This window comes from Panthera tigris, chromosome B2 (genome assembly GCF_018350195.1).
Source record: "Panthera tigris isolate Pti1 chromosome B2, P.tigris_Pti1_mat1.1, whole genome shotgun sequence".
Classification (NCBI taxonomy): domain Eukaryota; kingdom Metazoa; phylum Chordata; class Mammalia; order Carnivora; family Felidae; genus Panthera; species Panthera tigris.
The window spans coordinates 28,566,072-28,582,078 of NC_056664.1; the positions used below are offsets into that span (position 1 = coordinate 28,566,072).

General features: G+C 43.4%; 1 protein-coding gene across 7 annotated transcripts in view; it reads right to left on the reverse strand.

Annotated features, from left to right (window-relative positions):
* Nucleotides 1-6,230: 6,230 nt before the first annotated feature.
* Nucleotides 6,231-16,007, reverse strand: part of DUSP22 (dual specificity phosphatase 22) — a 63,859-nt gene continuing 54,082 nt past the window's right edge. For 4 of the 7 annotated variants that reach the window (XM_042985877.1, XM_042985876.1, XM_042985879.1 and 1 more), the window contains 4 exons: nucleotides 11,720-11,794; nucleotides 8,677-8,848; nucleotides 8,163-8,235; nucleotides 6,231-8,011 (listed from right to left, as the gene is read on the reverse strand). In XM_042985877.1, coding sequence (XP_042841811.1) covers nucleotides 7,794-8,011; nucleotides 8,163-8,235; nucleotides 8,677-8,848; nucleotides 11,720-11,794 — 538 coding nt within the window. In that variant the 3' untranslated portion in view covers nucleotides 6,231-7,793. Of the gene's footprint in view, nucleotides 8,236-8,676; nucleotides 8,849-11,719; nucleotides 11,795-16,007 lie in introns of all 7 variants that reach the window. The other 3 variants (XM_042985878.1, XM_007073177.3, XM_007073175.3) reach the window with 3 other exon arrangements.

The window sequence follows — 16,007 nt, forward strand, 5'->3', positions numbered from 1 at the left end:
AAAATGGTGATAATAGTAAAATCTATCCAACAGGATTGTTGCCAGAAGTGATTTCAAGGAAAAATCTCAATGCCAGCTTCTCTCCCACATTATGTACTCAATAATTGTTGACTATCACAAGATTGATTGTCTTGTTATCCAGATGTGAGCTCCTCAGGATTAGAAGGGCCTTTATAGACACATAAAATGCCACCCAGGAAGGCTGTGAGGCTGCCTCTGGCCACATCACTGTGCCATGACCCTCTAGCACTGCTCATCCCTCCTAGGGAGCTTCTTTCACTCCTGTCTTAGAAGAAGTTCCCCACATGAGTGGGCTGCCTCCTCTGGGACTTCCCCAAGGTATTCCAGAGAACCAGGATGAAACTGGACCTGAGTCAGGCCTGCCTGACATGTGACTATCTTGGCTTCCTGGTCACCAGTCCAGGGCCCTGGCCTCTCATTTACTAAGTACCACCTCTATCCCCCAACCTGCTTAATGAGGACCTGTGCCTTCCTCCTCCTGGAAGGTGGAAGATGATAGGAAGGAGCTCTGGCAAAGCAGAGAACAGGGCTGTGTGCTGTGGGGCAGTGAATATCAAGGCATGAAATGTGGGTTTTAGCCCACGCCTGCAATACACCTCTGGGATGCACCTGATTTTGGGAGATCCGTGAAGGCCTCTGCAAACAGTCAAGAAATGGTCCTCTCCTCTCACACCTTCTTGACTTTCTGTCTGTCACCACATCAGTGTGGCTTAATACAAACCAAGGAGCATCCAAACATTTGACTCCTGGCACATGACAAGTTTCTCTAGGGACTCCCATTCTGAGGAAGCTCAGTGCCACTTGGGTCTCTTGCCTTGAAGGGCACACCCTTTGCAAAGCAGAAGGTGACATTTCTTTAGTGCACAATGTAGAGGCCTTTTGATTTTTATTTTCCCAAAAGGCTCCATATCAGTGCCTTGGGGAATCCCACAGCCAACCAACAAAAGGCAAACCTGCTCACTAGAAAGTATGGTTCCTGTTTGTGCTGATTTGGCCACTTCTGGGAAGAGCACAAGAAACTGAGGGCAAAACACTTGATGATAAATGGACTCTGAGGGGAGAGAGAGGCCAACATAATGTCGATGGCAACTTCTTATTTATATTTTCACTTGTCACTGATGTGGGCCCTGGAGGACTGAGCAGCTGAGTGGAAAGGCCCCTGTAATGGGGCCTCCTTGGGTCAAGTTGGACAAATGGTGAAATGGCATGATCAGTGTTGTTTCCCAAAATTGTTGCAAGTGACATTATTCCTAGAAGGAATTGTTAACCCTGTAAAAATCAGTTTTATTTTTCCCCCTCTCTCTAGTTTTCTTAAATAGGCCTTTGTGTAAAGGCTGTGATCAGGTATAATCCTATCTAAAACATCTCTTAACCCTACTTCTAAATAAACAGTGAACGCCACACTCAGAATGTTGAACTGCCTAGTAATTTCAGTCACCTGCTAAAATAGCTCTTTTGACACCAGACTCTAATAACTGAACTAGAAGCTTCAGGAAAATTAACTGCAAATTACTAACTCTTGATCAACAGTTTGCATAAGATATCCAGAGTCAAAATAAACCCAAACTTGCAGATGTTCAAAAACGTACTGGCAATTCTTTCCCCAGATGGAAAGAGACACAGACACAGCACTTGTAACCTTTAGTCAGATGCTTATTAGGTGGTTAAGCCTAAGCTGCAAAATAGATACTAATTTTGATTACTAATTTTGGTACTGGCTGAACTAATTATGTACTGTTATTGCAGTGACAGGTCTCAAGATCTATAGCAGGGGTAGGAAACTAAGAGCAAAGTGTCAAGATCTCTCTGCATGATGAAATGTGGCCATTGTGTTATACGAATCCAAGTCCATGACAGTCTTGATGAGCCCAAGGTTTAAGGAGACCCTACTAAATCCTAAGGTAATGACTGACATGCTCAAGCCTTCAGTTACAAATCAAAGGCAGCTTTTTTTTTTTTCTTTTTTTTTTGCTTCTCAGTTTCTCCCTTTCTCTGGGCAATAAAAAGGAAAGGGAAGAGGAACTTCCCTCTGAAGTCTTGGTGATTTCTTGTTAAGTACATATATAAATATAAGTGTGTTGAAAGCACATTCTTAATAAAATTATTAATAACTTAGGGCCAGGATGGGAGGAGTCATCTAGTGTGGGATCACAGGGTTTTGAATTTTAGTGTGTTCCCTATTTTTATGACTAGATACTGGTGTAAAGAGCAGCCCTTCGTGACGAGCTCTGGTTGTGCAACATGAGCTCTGACATTTCCCTGGGTGTTCCAGGTACCTGCCATCTAGGTTACCCGAGTTCAAGGTACCTTTGTTGTTGTACGCATGACTCTCCTGAAAGTTAAAGATTTCTCTAAAAACTAAAAACCAAAAAAACACAGGTGTATGTGCACACACATATGCACACAAATCACCAGAATTTATAGGCTGTCTCTGTGCATGAGTAACACAAAGAAGCCCCAGAAGTTGTAAATGGGGTTCCCTGCTGAGACAGAAACTAGAAAGAACAAGCACCTAATAAATAAAAAAAGCCACTAGTGGGAACTCATCTTCACGGAAAAGCATAAATGCTTTTGAAGACACACGAGAATACCCAAGGTTAATGAAGGTGCTCTAAAAAACATGATTTAAACCAAAGATCACCTTGGGGAAAAAAAAAGTATATAAACTGGGTAGTCTGCTAGACCCTGGAAAAGTGACTTCAGGAAGCAAAGCAGGAGCCTGGCAGAAACACCACTCAAGAATGTTATGGGAAAAGCACTCCAATCATGGGGGAATGCCAGATCAGGATTACTCCCTGCACACCACTAAGGCTCTTAGCTCCATGTCCATCTTACAAGACAATGCCTAATGACTAATTTGGCTTCCCCCACAAATCTGATAATGAAAGATAGTCTAGTGAATAAAATTGGTTTTCATAAAGCTACTTTCTTTTATTTTTCATGATAAATTATGAAACTGGACATTTGAATTCCACATTAATTGTCATGAGTCTATTCCAGGGAGTCTGTCCTGTGTACGCAGATAAACTTGAGGCCCTAATCTGCAAAGCTGGGATGACTGCCTTTGGAGGTCCTAGGTCTGGCAGCCCCCTTAAATCTAACCTTGACATTTCAGAGCCTACAAACAATCATCATGGGGAAGGAGGATACTGGTACAAAGAACCATTGTGTTGGAAGATTCCAGAGTGGCAAGGCCACAAAACCCATAGTCCCCCATGTTCATCCCAATACTAAGAGAATTTGCTTCTCCCTCCCCAACCTCCCTCAATCCCAAATCTATTTGCTTCCTTTGTCCCTTTTCATCTCTATCAACATGACCCTGTTCAGGGCACTAGTTTCAATCACCTGGATGACATAACAGCTGCCCCCTGACTGCCACCCCCCACCCTTAATTCTCCACCTACACACCAACCATGGTTCCTGCTTGCTCCAGCACATTCAATGAGCCCCCACCCATTATATCCATTATATCTGCATAATGGTACTCATGCTGCTCATGAGGTTCCAAGCTCAAGAATCAGCCTGTGGAAAGCTGGCAGGGCACCTGACCTCTGAGCTTGATCAGCTCCAAGGGCTGGTATAAGAAGTAAACCAGTTATTATACAACAGACACTAAGCAATGGTATCACCTTGGCCAGCTGAGTCTTTGCTTGCGTGTGCAGCTTTGTCTGTACCACTTACCACCAATGCCTACCCCTTGGTTCTTGCTTTAGTTTACGCAATGACTTGGGGTCACCCCAGTGCACTGTGTTCCCTCATGCCACCAACTTAACATGCATGCTGAGCCTGGGCCTGGACTCCCTTTCCTCCCACTATGCCCAGCTAATTCTAGCACTTAAGCTTCAAGTCTCAAATTAAGTATCACTTTTTCCCAGATGCCTTCCCTGAACACTGCCTAACTCACCCCAAAACTGGAATGGTGTTTCTCTTTCCCTTTCCCACACATTTTGGGAGCACCTATACTAGTCCTTAGGACTTACTCTGTAATTGTCAATTTTCCTGTCAACACCATTAATGGGGATCAAAACAAACTCCCTAGGGAGAAAAGGGGAGAAGCAAATAAGAGGTTCTGGCTTCAAAAGCCATACAGCTTTGCTACAGGGGTGCTTGTTCTCCCTTAGCCCTCATTAGAGGCTCACAAACTTCTAAGTGCAAAGCCCAGAGGTGGCTCAGCCCCTCCCTCTCACTTTACCCACTGATTTGGGATCAAAAGATCCAGATTCAGGCAAAGAAGCACTAACATTTTCACTTTCCAGTGTATTTCTTAGCCTTTTTGAGACTCAAATGAATAACCCTGTCTGCGGGTTTATAAAGCTTTGCAGTGATAGTTTGTAATCCACAGAACACCAATTATTAGATGATTATTGTTGGTGCCAGATCTCATCCTATAGCAAGAAGAAGTGGACAGGAAAGGATGTCAGGCTGCAAGGGGTGGGTGACCCTACTGGACTGGGGCCATTGCCAGCAAACCTGTTTTCCTAATTCTGCCACCTCATGTCCTACACACAGAACAGAGGTCTTCCTAAGGCTCTGTGTTCAGCCTTGGCCATTTCCCCTGAGTTTTCCAGAGACAAGGCTCTGGCATATCCTCACAAGTGGGAAGTGGAAACATCTTGGGGCTTTTAAGTATGACACATGGGAGTACTCAAAGGTTCCTACAACTAGATTACCCGTACTACATTCAGGCAGGCCTGCTGAGTCAGAATAAGCATTTTAATGACCCAAACTGATCAGTGTGTATCATCTCACACCCATCAGGGGCTGTTGCCAGTACAGAGGGTCCTCTTCATCCCAACACACAGCTCCCAGCCCCTTCCCTGAGCCCCTCCCTGGTTGAAGCAGAAACTTAGAACACAGGTCAAGCCTGCCACCTACAGTTAAAGGGTCCAGGTACATTAGCTCCTGTGTTCACCTGCCCTTAGTTCAAGCCAACCCTATCCTTAGACTAAAAAGTCAAATTTCCTTCCTTCTCCCCCGGATTTAGAAATGGAAAATTTAGGAAATTGACTTAAATTGCTCTTTAGGCCAGTGTGTGTTTCTTCAAATTAAAAGCTGAATATGGAATCAGAATAAAATGCATTCAACAATGTGCAGCAAATGATCATGGAGTACCTGGGCTGCACACCCCTGAGATAAGTGCAATAATTCCAGGGGTGCCAAATATTCAGTTTTCACACGTGTGCAAACAAACTATAAGTCCAATTTATGAATTTCTTTCTACATTGAAGATCAATTTTTCTCTCATGGTGAAATTAATTTACTTTTCATTGCCTCTGCAATTAAACCAGCATTACTGCTATGAGAGCAGGCTCCAATCCTGTATCATGACCCTCATAGGCAGAAACACATACAGTGTCCACCCCTCACCTCAGGAAGAATGCATTGCCCATGAAGTTAAATGCTAGGTTGCCCTTCATTAACAAAAATGTGTAGCTCTTGGTAAATTCCACCATGGAGAACGCAAACCATGGGTGAAACACACACCAAGAGATATGTCCCAAGCTGGGGAATTGAAGAACATACAGGCAGAGTTTACACAGCGTAATTCTCATGAGAAACAATCATGATTACTAAATAGTAACCAAAGCAGTGCAGCAGGGCTCTTCAGATTGCTTAAACATGGGGCACCTGGGTGGCTCAGTCGGTTGATTGTCCAACTTTGCTCAGGTCATGATCTCACAGCTCATGAGTTTGAGCCCCGCATCAGTCTCTGTGCTGACAGCTCGGAGCCTGGAGCCTGGAGCCTGCTTCGGATTCTGCGTCTCCCTCTCTCTCTGCCCTTAACCCACTCACATTCTGTCTCCATCTCTCTCAAAAATAAATAAACATTTAAAAAAATTGCTTAAACATCAAAGTTAAGGTTAAAGAAATTGATGCAGCAGTGGAATTAAGGTAAAAATATTTTCTCTTGCTAAAAGAGTACCCTTAGTTCTCAACATATATCACCACCATCGTACATGTAGTCAATTTAAAATGAAAACCAAGTTTACAAATCACTTCTGGATACTTAAAAATAAACTCTAGGTTGCTTTTCTTTTTTTTTTTTTAATTTTTTTTTTTTTAACATTTTTTGAGACAGGGAGAGACAGAGCATGAACAGGGGAGGGTCAGAGAGAGGGAGACACAGAATCTGAAACAGGCTCCAGGCTCTGAGCCGTCAGCACAGAGCCCGACGCGGGGCTCGAACTCACGGACCATGAGATCATGACCTGAGCCGAAGTCGGCCGCTTAACCGACTGAGCCACCCAGGCGCCCCTAGGTTGCTTTTCTTTTTGGCAGCACCAGCCTTAAGCTCTGTGGCTTTGCAATATTTCAGAAACTTCAGGTACATTACAGTCTTCTGAGAAAGGCCCAATACTTCAGAATTCCTGGAGTGGCTGTGGAGAAAGAATATTACTGGCAACAAATATTAAAGCAACATTTTAAGACCTATAAGAATACATTTAGATGTTCATAAATGTACACACATATTTAAGGATTCCAGTTGATATCCTAAATATTATTTCTGTGAACATATTTACATTTCCTTTTGGTTTAAGGAAAAAAAATGTACCTTATAGACAAATTATTTCAGCTGTAGATGGAAAAGTCCATGGCCACGCTTCCCTTTCCCAGTGTATATCAGGGGCCTATGTGGGTGTGTAGAGTTTTCTCTGGTCCCCAAAGAGCTCACCTGTGACATACCTTCTATATGCACAGGAAAACTGCTCTTCTTATTCAGGGACTCTTTTGTTGGTGGAATTTGGAGAAACTGGGTTGCAACATCTTTTCTGGGAGAGGCCAAGCATACTTTTTCATTCTTGTGGCTTTGTGTGTTTAAACAATTTGAGGTGGTATAAAAGACTGAACCACGAGATTGCTCGCAGCATTCCAAGATTCCTGCTGCCCCATGCTGCAAACTGCAGACGTCCTCCAGGCCTGCTGGCCTCGGCCTGAATGTGAAATTTTACCCACTAGAAAGCATCATTGGAGCTCCAGTCAAAAATTTTAAATAGCCCATTGATACTGATGCTTTTGTACTTTGGCTTCAAAAGCAATCATGACCAAACATTTTCAACGATGAGTTGATTACAGTAACGAAAACACCTTTTCAAAAAACATTTAATGAGGTAGCTGAGGTCGAATATCAAATCCACAGCATACACAAAAGTGCTTAATAAGTGCTCAGGCATTTTAAAATGTATTTTTATATGCAAACTTGCTACAGTGCCTAATAAATGCTCTTCCCAATTCCTGAAGATGCATGCAAATGTTGCAAAGAGGCCCTTGCAGAGTGGTAACAGCAAGAGAACAAGAGGTTGAGAGCAAGTGAAGCTGGACAGGAGTAGAAAGGAAGGGCGCTCTGGGCATACAGCCTGGGTTGAAGTGGTTGGTCTCCCCATGGAACTTAAATATAGTCAGTGCCACCAAGAACAAACACTAAGTAGAACTCAGGGATATGATGGGCTGAGAAGGGGGTCTTGACTTGAGGTGGTAGGAGCCACAGCCTGGGACACTTTCACTGAAAGATTGAGGCAATGCTCAGAGCACCCCTTCTCTGTCTTCCAGGGCCCCTGGAACAACACTCAGGAGGGAGTCTGGACTCCTGCTGCTCTCACCATGACCACCCTGGATTCTGTTTGCTCACAGCCACAGGCTGCTTCCGGCTGAGAAGCTTTTAAAATGTTAATTTCAAATGACTTCCATGTGGAGTCTTGGAAAAAGGAAGGGTGGTGATACCAAGGCTGTCAGCATGGATTTTGTTACTGTTGCTGCAATATGAACATTCACGCTCATGGGCACACATGCACACTTGCCTGCACACAGGTGCACACATGAGTTGGTACGGGGCAATCAAGCAGACTCCCCAAGCTCAGGCAGGGCAGAAGTTGGCTGAGTGAAGGGGCCTGGGTGGGTTCATGGAGAAGAAGCCTGGATCCACCTTCGCCACCCTCCCTCTCCTGTCCTCCATGGGGGAAGTCAGTATTCCAGGGCACCCAGCAGAAATGCACTGAAGACAAGGGATGGAAAGGCAGGCACCAGATCACTCTATTAGGTCTCTGTCGTATAGTTGCTGTAGGCCAGAGGAGGCAGGGTCTGAAAGCTGCTCCACCGCCTCGTACCAGGCTGGGACTCCACACGCCCTTGCTCTTTATATTTACCCAGAATGTTTTTGGCTTCTTCTGCATCCCGCAAAGGGCTCTCTCCATATTCTTCCTTCAGCCACTGTCGGTACTGGAGAAGTTAAAAAAACCAAAATGTCACACACACACCTGCATTCACATAGATTTTACCTATTACTTAACAGTACAGATTTTGCCACATATAAACAAGGAATAAATAGGCATTGGGTAATCATGGGTCTGTGGTTGGCCAGCCAGTGTCAAGCAAGAGAAATAACTGCTTCTTCCAGATTGTGGCCTGAGGACATGAAAGCAAGCCAAACCAAGAAAATGGTACTTGACCCAAAGGGAGATAAACAGAAGCTAATATGGGGTCTGATGGTAAAAGATATGTTCTAAGCTGATGACTTTAATGGGGATGCAGGTGGGGCATTCTTGGACTAGATGTCTTCTGTGGGCCTTTCTAACTCCAACCTCCATGATGTACAGAAAGACTGTGGCATCTTCCCAGGGGCTGCTGTTTACATCACCAAAGTCTCCTGAACATGGTTACCTGGTGGACTTCATGCTTCTCAAACTCCTGGAGCTGTCTCTGGAAGCCCAGGTTGGGGTTGGCACAGGACCTCCCTGCACGCACAGTGTGCAGGGCATCCTCCCAGCCAAAGTCGGTGACAGTCATGATGTATGCGATCACCAGAGTCACGCTCCTGGAGACGCCAGCCAGGCTGTAGGGCCAAAAGAACCCACATGGGCAAAGGGTTTCAGTCCAGAAGTCTATCCTATGATTCACTGAGAGCAGGAGAGTCTGTGGATCTCGTTTGAGAAAGTCGTCCTGCCTTGGATTATGAGTGGACACCAAGCCAGTATGAAATTATTCAGAAACATATAAGCTTCTACTTTATTATACGCTTCTACTTTATTATACACTAGAATCTCAGGCATTCAGTATCTGTGTTAGCCTCATTTTTTTGTAGATTTCCTACTGGCTATGGCTTTGGACACTTCAGTTTTATGATTTTCTATGTTCCCTAGCCCCTCTTCCTTCACATATTCCCCATTTCCCAGGACAGAAAAAAAAACCTAACCAAAGCACATCAAAGGAACTTGAAGGTCTTGGATCTATGCAATAAATCTATTCATAAACTGCAGCAGTTTAGAAGACTTCATTTTTTTTAAGTCTGGTTTTCTTAGATAAATGAAAACTCAATCTATAACTGAAAAACCCATTAAATACAGAAGCTCTTAGGAAGTATTTATTCTTCTCGACACAACTAAGCAGAATGCAAGAGAGGACACATTCCATGTGCTCTGGGATGTATGGGTCAAGAACGGTTAATTATATCAGGCAGGCTGAGTAAGGGACCAATTTTAAATGCATATGCAAATTAAGGTGGTCACAGAAGGCTGTGCTGCATCAGATTTAGAGTGTTCTAGCAACGGTTTAATATGGGGAAGTTTAGAAAATTTCTCATTTTTAGAAAAGCCTATCTTCAGATTTATACAACCATATGAAATACAAATTCCTAGAATATCATATCTATACATATTCAAATGATGATGATGATGATGATAATAATAATAATAATAATAATAATAATAAAACAATGACTCTCAAGTAGTGGCTCTTTCTTAGGGTTTTATTTCAGAAATACTGAGAGCTTTTAAAAAAATACATCCTCTTGGGGTACAAACCTAGAGATTCTAATTCACCAGGAGCCATAGAAGCACAGGCACAAGATTTCAGAACTCCCCTTATATGGTCCCAGCTGCACTCCTCAAAGTGCTTTTAATCAAATGTAGATTACCATTACAAAACCCACAATGTGTTACATGTCCTACTCTTTTTAAAAGTAAAAAAAGTAAATCACACTATTTCAAGAACTGCATAAAACTGCAGAATGCTATTTTTTTCTAAAGCAATCAAATGATCTACTATCCCTGCTCTCCTATTACGGGTTACAGGTCCTTTGAACAGTTTAGTTTTCATTGATGGCTCTCCTGGATATCAAGCAATGGATCTCCTTGGTCAAGACAAGTTTATCACCAATCTCAGCAGCAACGCAGCCCAGGAGACATCACTTCACATTTCCAAAGAGCTTTCACTACAACAGCAACTTCTTTGGGGAAACTCAAAGGACTGTTAAGCTTTTTAAAAATATCTATATTTTACAATATAATATTGTCTCTTTTTTAAAAAACTGTGTATAGTTGACATACAACGTTACATTAATTCCAGGTGATTCTACAAGTTTTACATTATGCCGTGCTCACCACAAGTGTAGTTCCCATCTGTCACCATTCAATGCTAATACCATTGACTGTATTCCCTACGCTGTACCTTTTATACCCATGACTTATTCATTCCAAAACTGGAACCTTGTATCTCCTACTCCCCTTCACCCATTTTGCCCATCCTCCTACCTCCTCCCCTCCAGCAACCATCAGTTTGTTCTCTGTATTTACAGGTCTGGTTCTGCCTTTTGCTTGTTTTTTGTTTGTTTGTTCATTCATGTGTTTTGTTTTTTAGATTCCACATATAAGTAAAATCTTATGGTATTTGCTTCCTCTGACATATTTCACTTAGCATAATACCCTCTAGATCTATCCATGTTGCTGTAAATAGCAAGATCTTATCTTTTTCTGTGGCTGAAGAGTATTCAATATGGAGCCTCATTCAATATAAAGAGGGAAATGCTCAGCCTGCACTTTAATGAACAGCAGAGTTCCAGCTCTAGGATGTTGGCTACTGGTTCCTTTGACATATTAGTTATGTGATTAGTATGAATACTAGTGGTAACAAGCATTTCATAATATATATAATTGTCAAATCACTACATTGTACACCTGAAACTAATGTCAACTATATTTAAATTAAAAATAAAAAAATAAAATATGAGAGCCAACACTCACTGAGAGCTTACCATGTGCCAGGTACAGTGCTAAGAACTTTATGTACATTGTCCTTGGATTATGTGCGTTTTAACAGCTTTCTCTGTAGTGTGTACGTACTCGTGTATGTATATACATATCCACACAAAGTATAGCTGAATGCGGTAGAGAGCTATATATAAACTATTTATTTCTAAGAATCTATTATCTTTTCAAAGTACTAAGCTAAACATACATAAAAGCCCCAATCTGCATATGTAGAAGAAATGGTTATTTTGGTGTTACACTAATACAATGCTAAACACCCACATATGTGATCAAAACTCTCCAGAAAGAAATGGTGTTTTGGAAGGTCATTGAAGTTTCAGGGATGAGCCCACAAAATCTGTACCCTCCACAGGAGGCTGTTTTGAGGGAATGATAGACATAGGCTAGAAAAGAGTTTTCTGTTGTCCAGTAACCTTGACAGTCACTACAGAAATCCTACTGTGAAAATGAAAATAAAAAAAAAACATAGGGTTCTCTGTCATCAAAAACTAATGATGACTAACAAATGGCAGGGGTCAGATGGGGTGTATGTTCAAGATTCAGATGGTAGACGAACTATTAAGAGCTGAAATAATTAATCACACACAGAAAAACACTTGACAGAAATCAGGTTGAGAAGCAATGCTAAGCTATTATTAATTAGGTAGAGGCATACATACCAGTGTACAAGACAACCCTCACCCCTGAGTCGGCACTCGTGAATGAATTTAATACTTTCTTTGAAATGTCTTGTCCTGTAGGGGGAGAAAAAAAGAGAGAAGTGACATCTCTCTACTTTACTCAACATATGATGAAAAGAAAAAATCCATCTGAGGTTTCTTGAAAAGGTCTCAGAGTCCCACAGCTTCAAAACCGTGGTCACATTGTCTGGGTCTGGAGCTGCCTCAGCTTTAGAACCTTTCATACACAATGCTGAGGCTTGGGAAGGGCTGCCCATCTTCTGGGATTTTCAGAATTTCTCTGCAAGGAATCCCTGAAACACACAGTTGCCACTCACCAGTGTGTGTGTGTGTGTGTGTCGGGGGTGGGGGGGGGGGAGGCTTCTGCCTATCCCATTGGTCATTGGTGCCTCTGAACACTCAGGACCATAGCAGTGACACCACACTGATGATCTGCACACCAGTTGTGCACATTCACAGATGTTCAGGTGAAGAAGGTGTCCTTATCATTCAGGCTTCCCAGTTTTAAAAGGTAGTTTACGGGGCGCCTGGGTGGCTCAGTCAGTTAAGCGGCCAACTTCGGCTCAGGTCATGATCTTGCGGTCCGTGAGTTCGAGCCCCGTGTCGGGCTCCGTGCTGACAGCTCAGAGCCTGGAGCCTATTTCAGATTCTGTGTCTCCCTCTCTCTGACCCTCCCCCATTCATGCTCTGTCTCTCTCTGTCTCAAAAATAAATAAACATTAAAAAATAAATAAATAAAAGGTAGTTTACTTCTGGGACACCTGGGTGGCTCAGTCAGTTGAGCGTCTCATAGTTTGTGAGTTCAAGCCCCAAGTCGGGCTCTGTGCTGACAGCTCAAAGCCTGGAGCATGCTTTGGATTCTATCTCCCTCTCTCTCTGCCCCTCCCTCACTCATGCTCTGTATCTCTGTCTCAAAAATAAAAATGAACATTAAAAAAAAGTAGTTTACTTCTGATGATTTGAAAAAGTTAATCATATTCTCCCATATTGGTCTCCCTTGACTTTGGTAGGTCCTGTCAGCATGTCACCAGAGAGCTGTGGGAAAATGGTAAGTGCAGCTTCAATCCCTGCTCAGTGGCTTACTGGCTGTGTGACCTTGGGAGAGTCACTTAGTTTCCCTCAACCTCACTTAAAAAGTGGAAATAATGTCTTACAGGGTGGAATGAGGTAATATATGCCAATATGCTTTGCAAACCATAAAGTCCTATATAATGATGAAACCATGATCCTTATTTCTTCTGATCCTTAGCTTTTTAAAAACCCTTTCTCCTACATATGTGTGGCAGCACCAACCACTTAGAGCACATTCTGGACTGCCTAGTGGGTTAACTATAAATATTCCAAGGGAACCTACAGAGCACATGCTTTTTGAGGTCTTCTACATCTGAATGACTTGTAAAGCAGTAAAACACCTGAAGTTGCCCATGGAATAAATTCATCTTCTTTTAAACACCAACTGAGTGCTGACTATTTACCAGGAACTGTGCTGCAGGAGATTCAGAGAAGAATGAGATGTAGTTTCTAACCACATAAGCTAGGTCCATTGTTCTATGAAGGATGACAAGACAAATGAATGTAAAAAGATTGGGAAATTCAGGTGTGGCATAACAAACTCATCCAGGTATCAAATCCAGAAGAAACTTAGCAACCTAAGTGTAGCTGCCCAGCTAGATTAAGACAGAGAAGCAATACAGGAAACTCAATGCACATGCATACTTGTACATATTCCATAACCCACCATAAGGCATGATGTCACTAAACATGGAAGGTCCTAGGCGTCTAACCCAAGGGCTCCATATTCTTACCTAAAATTTCTAATTACCAGAATATTGAAAGACATGCTTTTGCTAACATTCCCAGGCACAAATGCTCCCAGACATAAACTTATAAAATGACTCAAGACATTGCAACTCTAATTGCAAACACTGCTTGGTATAAAGCAGGCAAGAAAAGATTCCTGCTGTAATTCCTGAAATTTGAAGTGTCAACACTGAAACAGACCTCAGACAGGACCGTAAAGCAGAAGCCCATGGAAGCCAGGCAGCGTAGCAGAGCACACAGAAGGATGAAGGGATGCAGGCACTGTGATGTGACTGGCAGAATCCTGGCCCAAGGGCAAGGCACTGTAGGCAAGAGTGAAGGCTCGGTGCTGTTAGAGCTTCCCATCTCTCAAGCAAAAACAGTCTGCAGTGAAGTTTTCTGATTTTGAAGTATTAAAACTGTGGCAGACATCTTGAATCACTCTGATTTTGTTTGGGGCACTAGTTTGTCAGAATACTCCATCCTACCTCTGACTCCAGCCATGGAGAACTAAAGAAAAGGTTGTGGGGTGAGGTGGGGACTTCTGGAAAAGTTTTCCCTTCCTGATGAAAGGGAAGCTATCTATCTCTGCCTCAGATTTCTGTTAGGAAACTAGAAGTGAGTGTCATGCTTACAGCTACATCAGCTGTTCTGTAACCACTGGTGATAAGCCCCTGGGGTGGAAAGGCAGCAAGGATACAAAGAGGGACCTCAGGGGATGCCCTGGCCTGGGAGCAACCATCACCAGGTTTCTTGGTCAAGGCTTGAACTAAATTTCTTTATAACTTAAAACATTATCAATCAGACACTCTGCTACTTACAGCCAAATACAATCTACCCAGTATCAGCAACCAATTCAATAGTTTTAACAACACTGAGCCAACTCATCTGGCCTAGGAGCGGCTACAGGCTGCCCTTCTGCCATCTGCTTCATGGTTTGCACAGTGCAGCCTGTCCTCCTCTGTAGGTCACTGCATGTGGCAGACACGCCAGAGGGTGGGGTGGGTCTGACTATAGATCCCAGGACCAGGACAGGCTGCCCAGAACCCAAGGCTCACCCCTGACTGCAGCCTGGCAGCTGAGGGGTGTGGCTAGAGGGCACACATATTTGTCCACTAAGTAGCCATGCTGGGATATCCAAGAGTTCTGAGAGTCCTCTCCATGCCTGCAGCCCATGCTCATGCCTATTTAATGGGTCTCTTTCTAATCGTGCAGAGCTGCATCTGAGATAAGAGAGGCAGAGAAGAATACAGTAACCAGAAAAGGAAAAATAAATCTAGAAATGAATGACAGTTGCCAGTTTAGTGAAGAAGTCACAGACTGCCCCAGAACCCACTGCAAAGCCCGAGTGCCATGAAAGTTAACTATGCCACTCTAAGTGGGTAGAACTTAGTGTTTTACGGGAACACGGTCAGTGCTATGGAGCTCATCAAGAACTTGAAAAATTCAAGTGACAACAAATGAATCCCTTTACTGAAACCTGAAAGTGGGAACAACTGCTTATATCTGGATTTTATACCTGCATGTCCCAAACCACATGCATGATGAAACCTGGGTCTTAAATATTGTCGGGTGTATCTGGGTTCTAAAGTCAGTTTTGCCTCTTCTCAGAATAAGAGTGTGGGGTGGAGTGGGGTCAGCAGGGTAACATGCAGACCTGTCAGAGACCAGAGAGAGCATATGAAAGAGCTGTGGGGGCAAGGAAGTCATGAGGAGGTGCTCCTACTCTGCTCCCTGCCAGCCCTTTTCTCTTAGTTCTAACTGCATCAATCTTAAGCCTAAGACAAACCCACAAACAGCACCTGTCCACCACTGAGTTGGGGCAAGAGCTGAGGAACCCCACAGCAGGCATCTGTGAGAGAGAGGGTGGCTCAAAGCCCAGCCTGAGAGTGTAATGATGCTAGTGAAGGGATGGCTTAAAGCGCCACCACAAAACTTGAGTCATAAACACAATTAGGCAGGAGGCCACGCCAAGCAGACATTCCTAGAAATGCCTTTTCCAAGTAAAGCCAGGAGGCATGCGCATTCACTACTGCTTTGGTGTGTTGCAGGAGTGGGGGTTATTTCCAGGGAAGCTGATGACATAAGCTCTAGCACTGGTCATTAAACTCCCTCCTCCACAGCGGGAAATACCCGCAACTCTGGCCCTTGTTGCCCAATTCTCTGATGTGAAGCAGAAGCACATATCTCAAACACCATTCCAACACAGACTGTTTCAATGAACACAGGTTCCCTATTCCTGCTCTTCATTTTGTACCTTCACTTGCATACCCACACATGGAGTAAGGTCTGTTGGAGGAAAGCCAGTGAGGCTCACTGACCTACATGTGTGTCACAAAGTCACGTAACAGTGGTTGCTGCTGCCAATAATCTGAAGAGAACACCTTGGGTAGGGCAGAGGGGCAGGCCTTTGGTAGGCCCTCAAGGAGACATGTCCTCCATGAGCACTCAGCAAACAGCCCTGCAG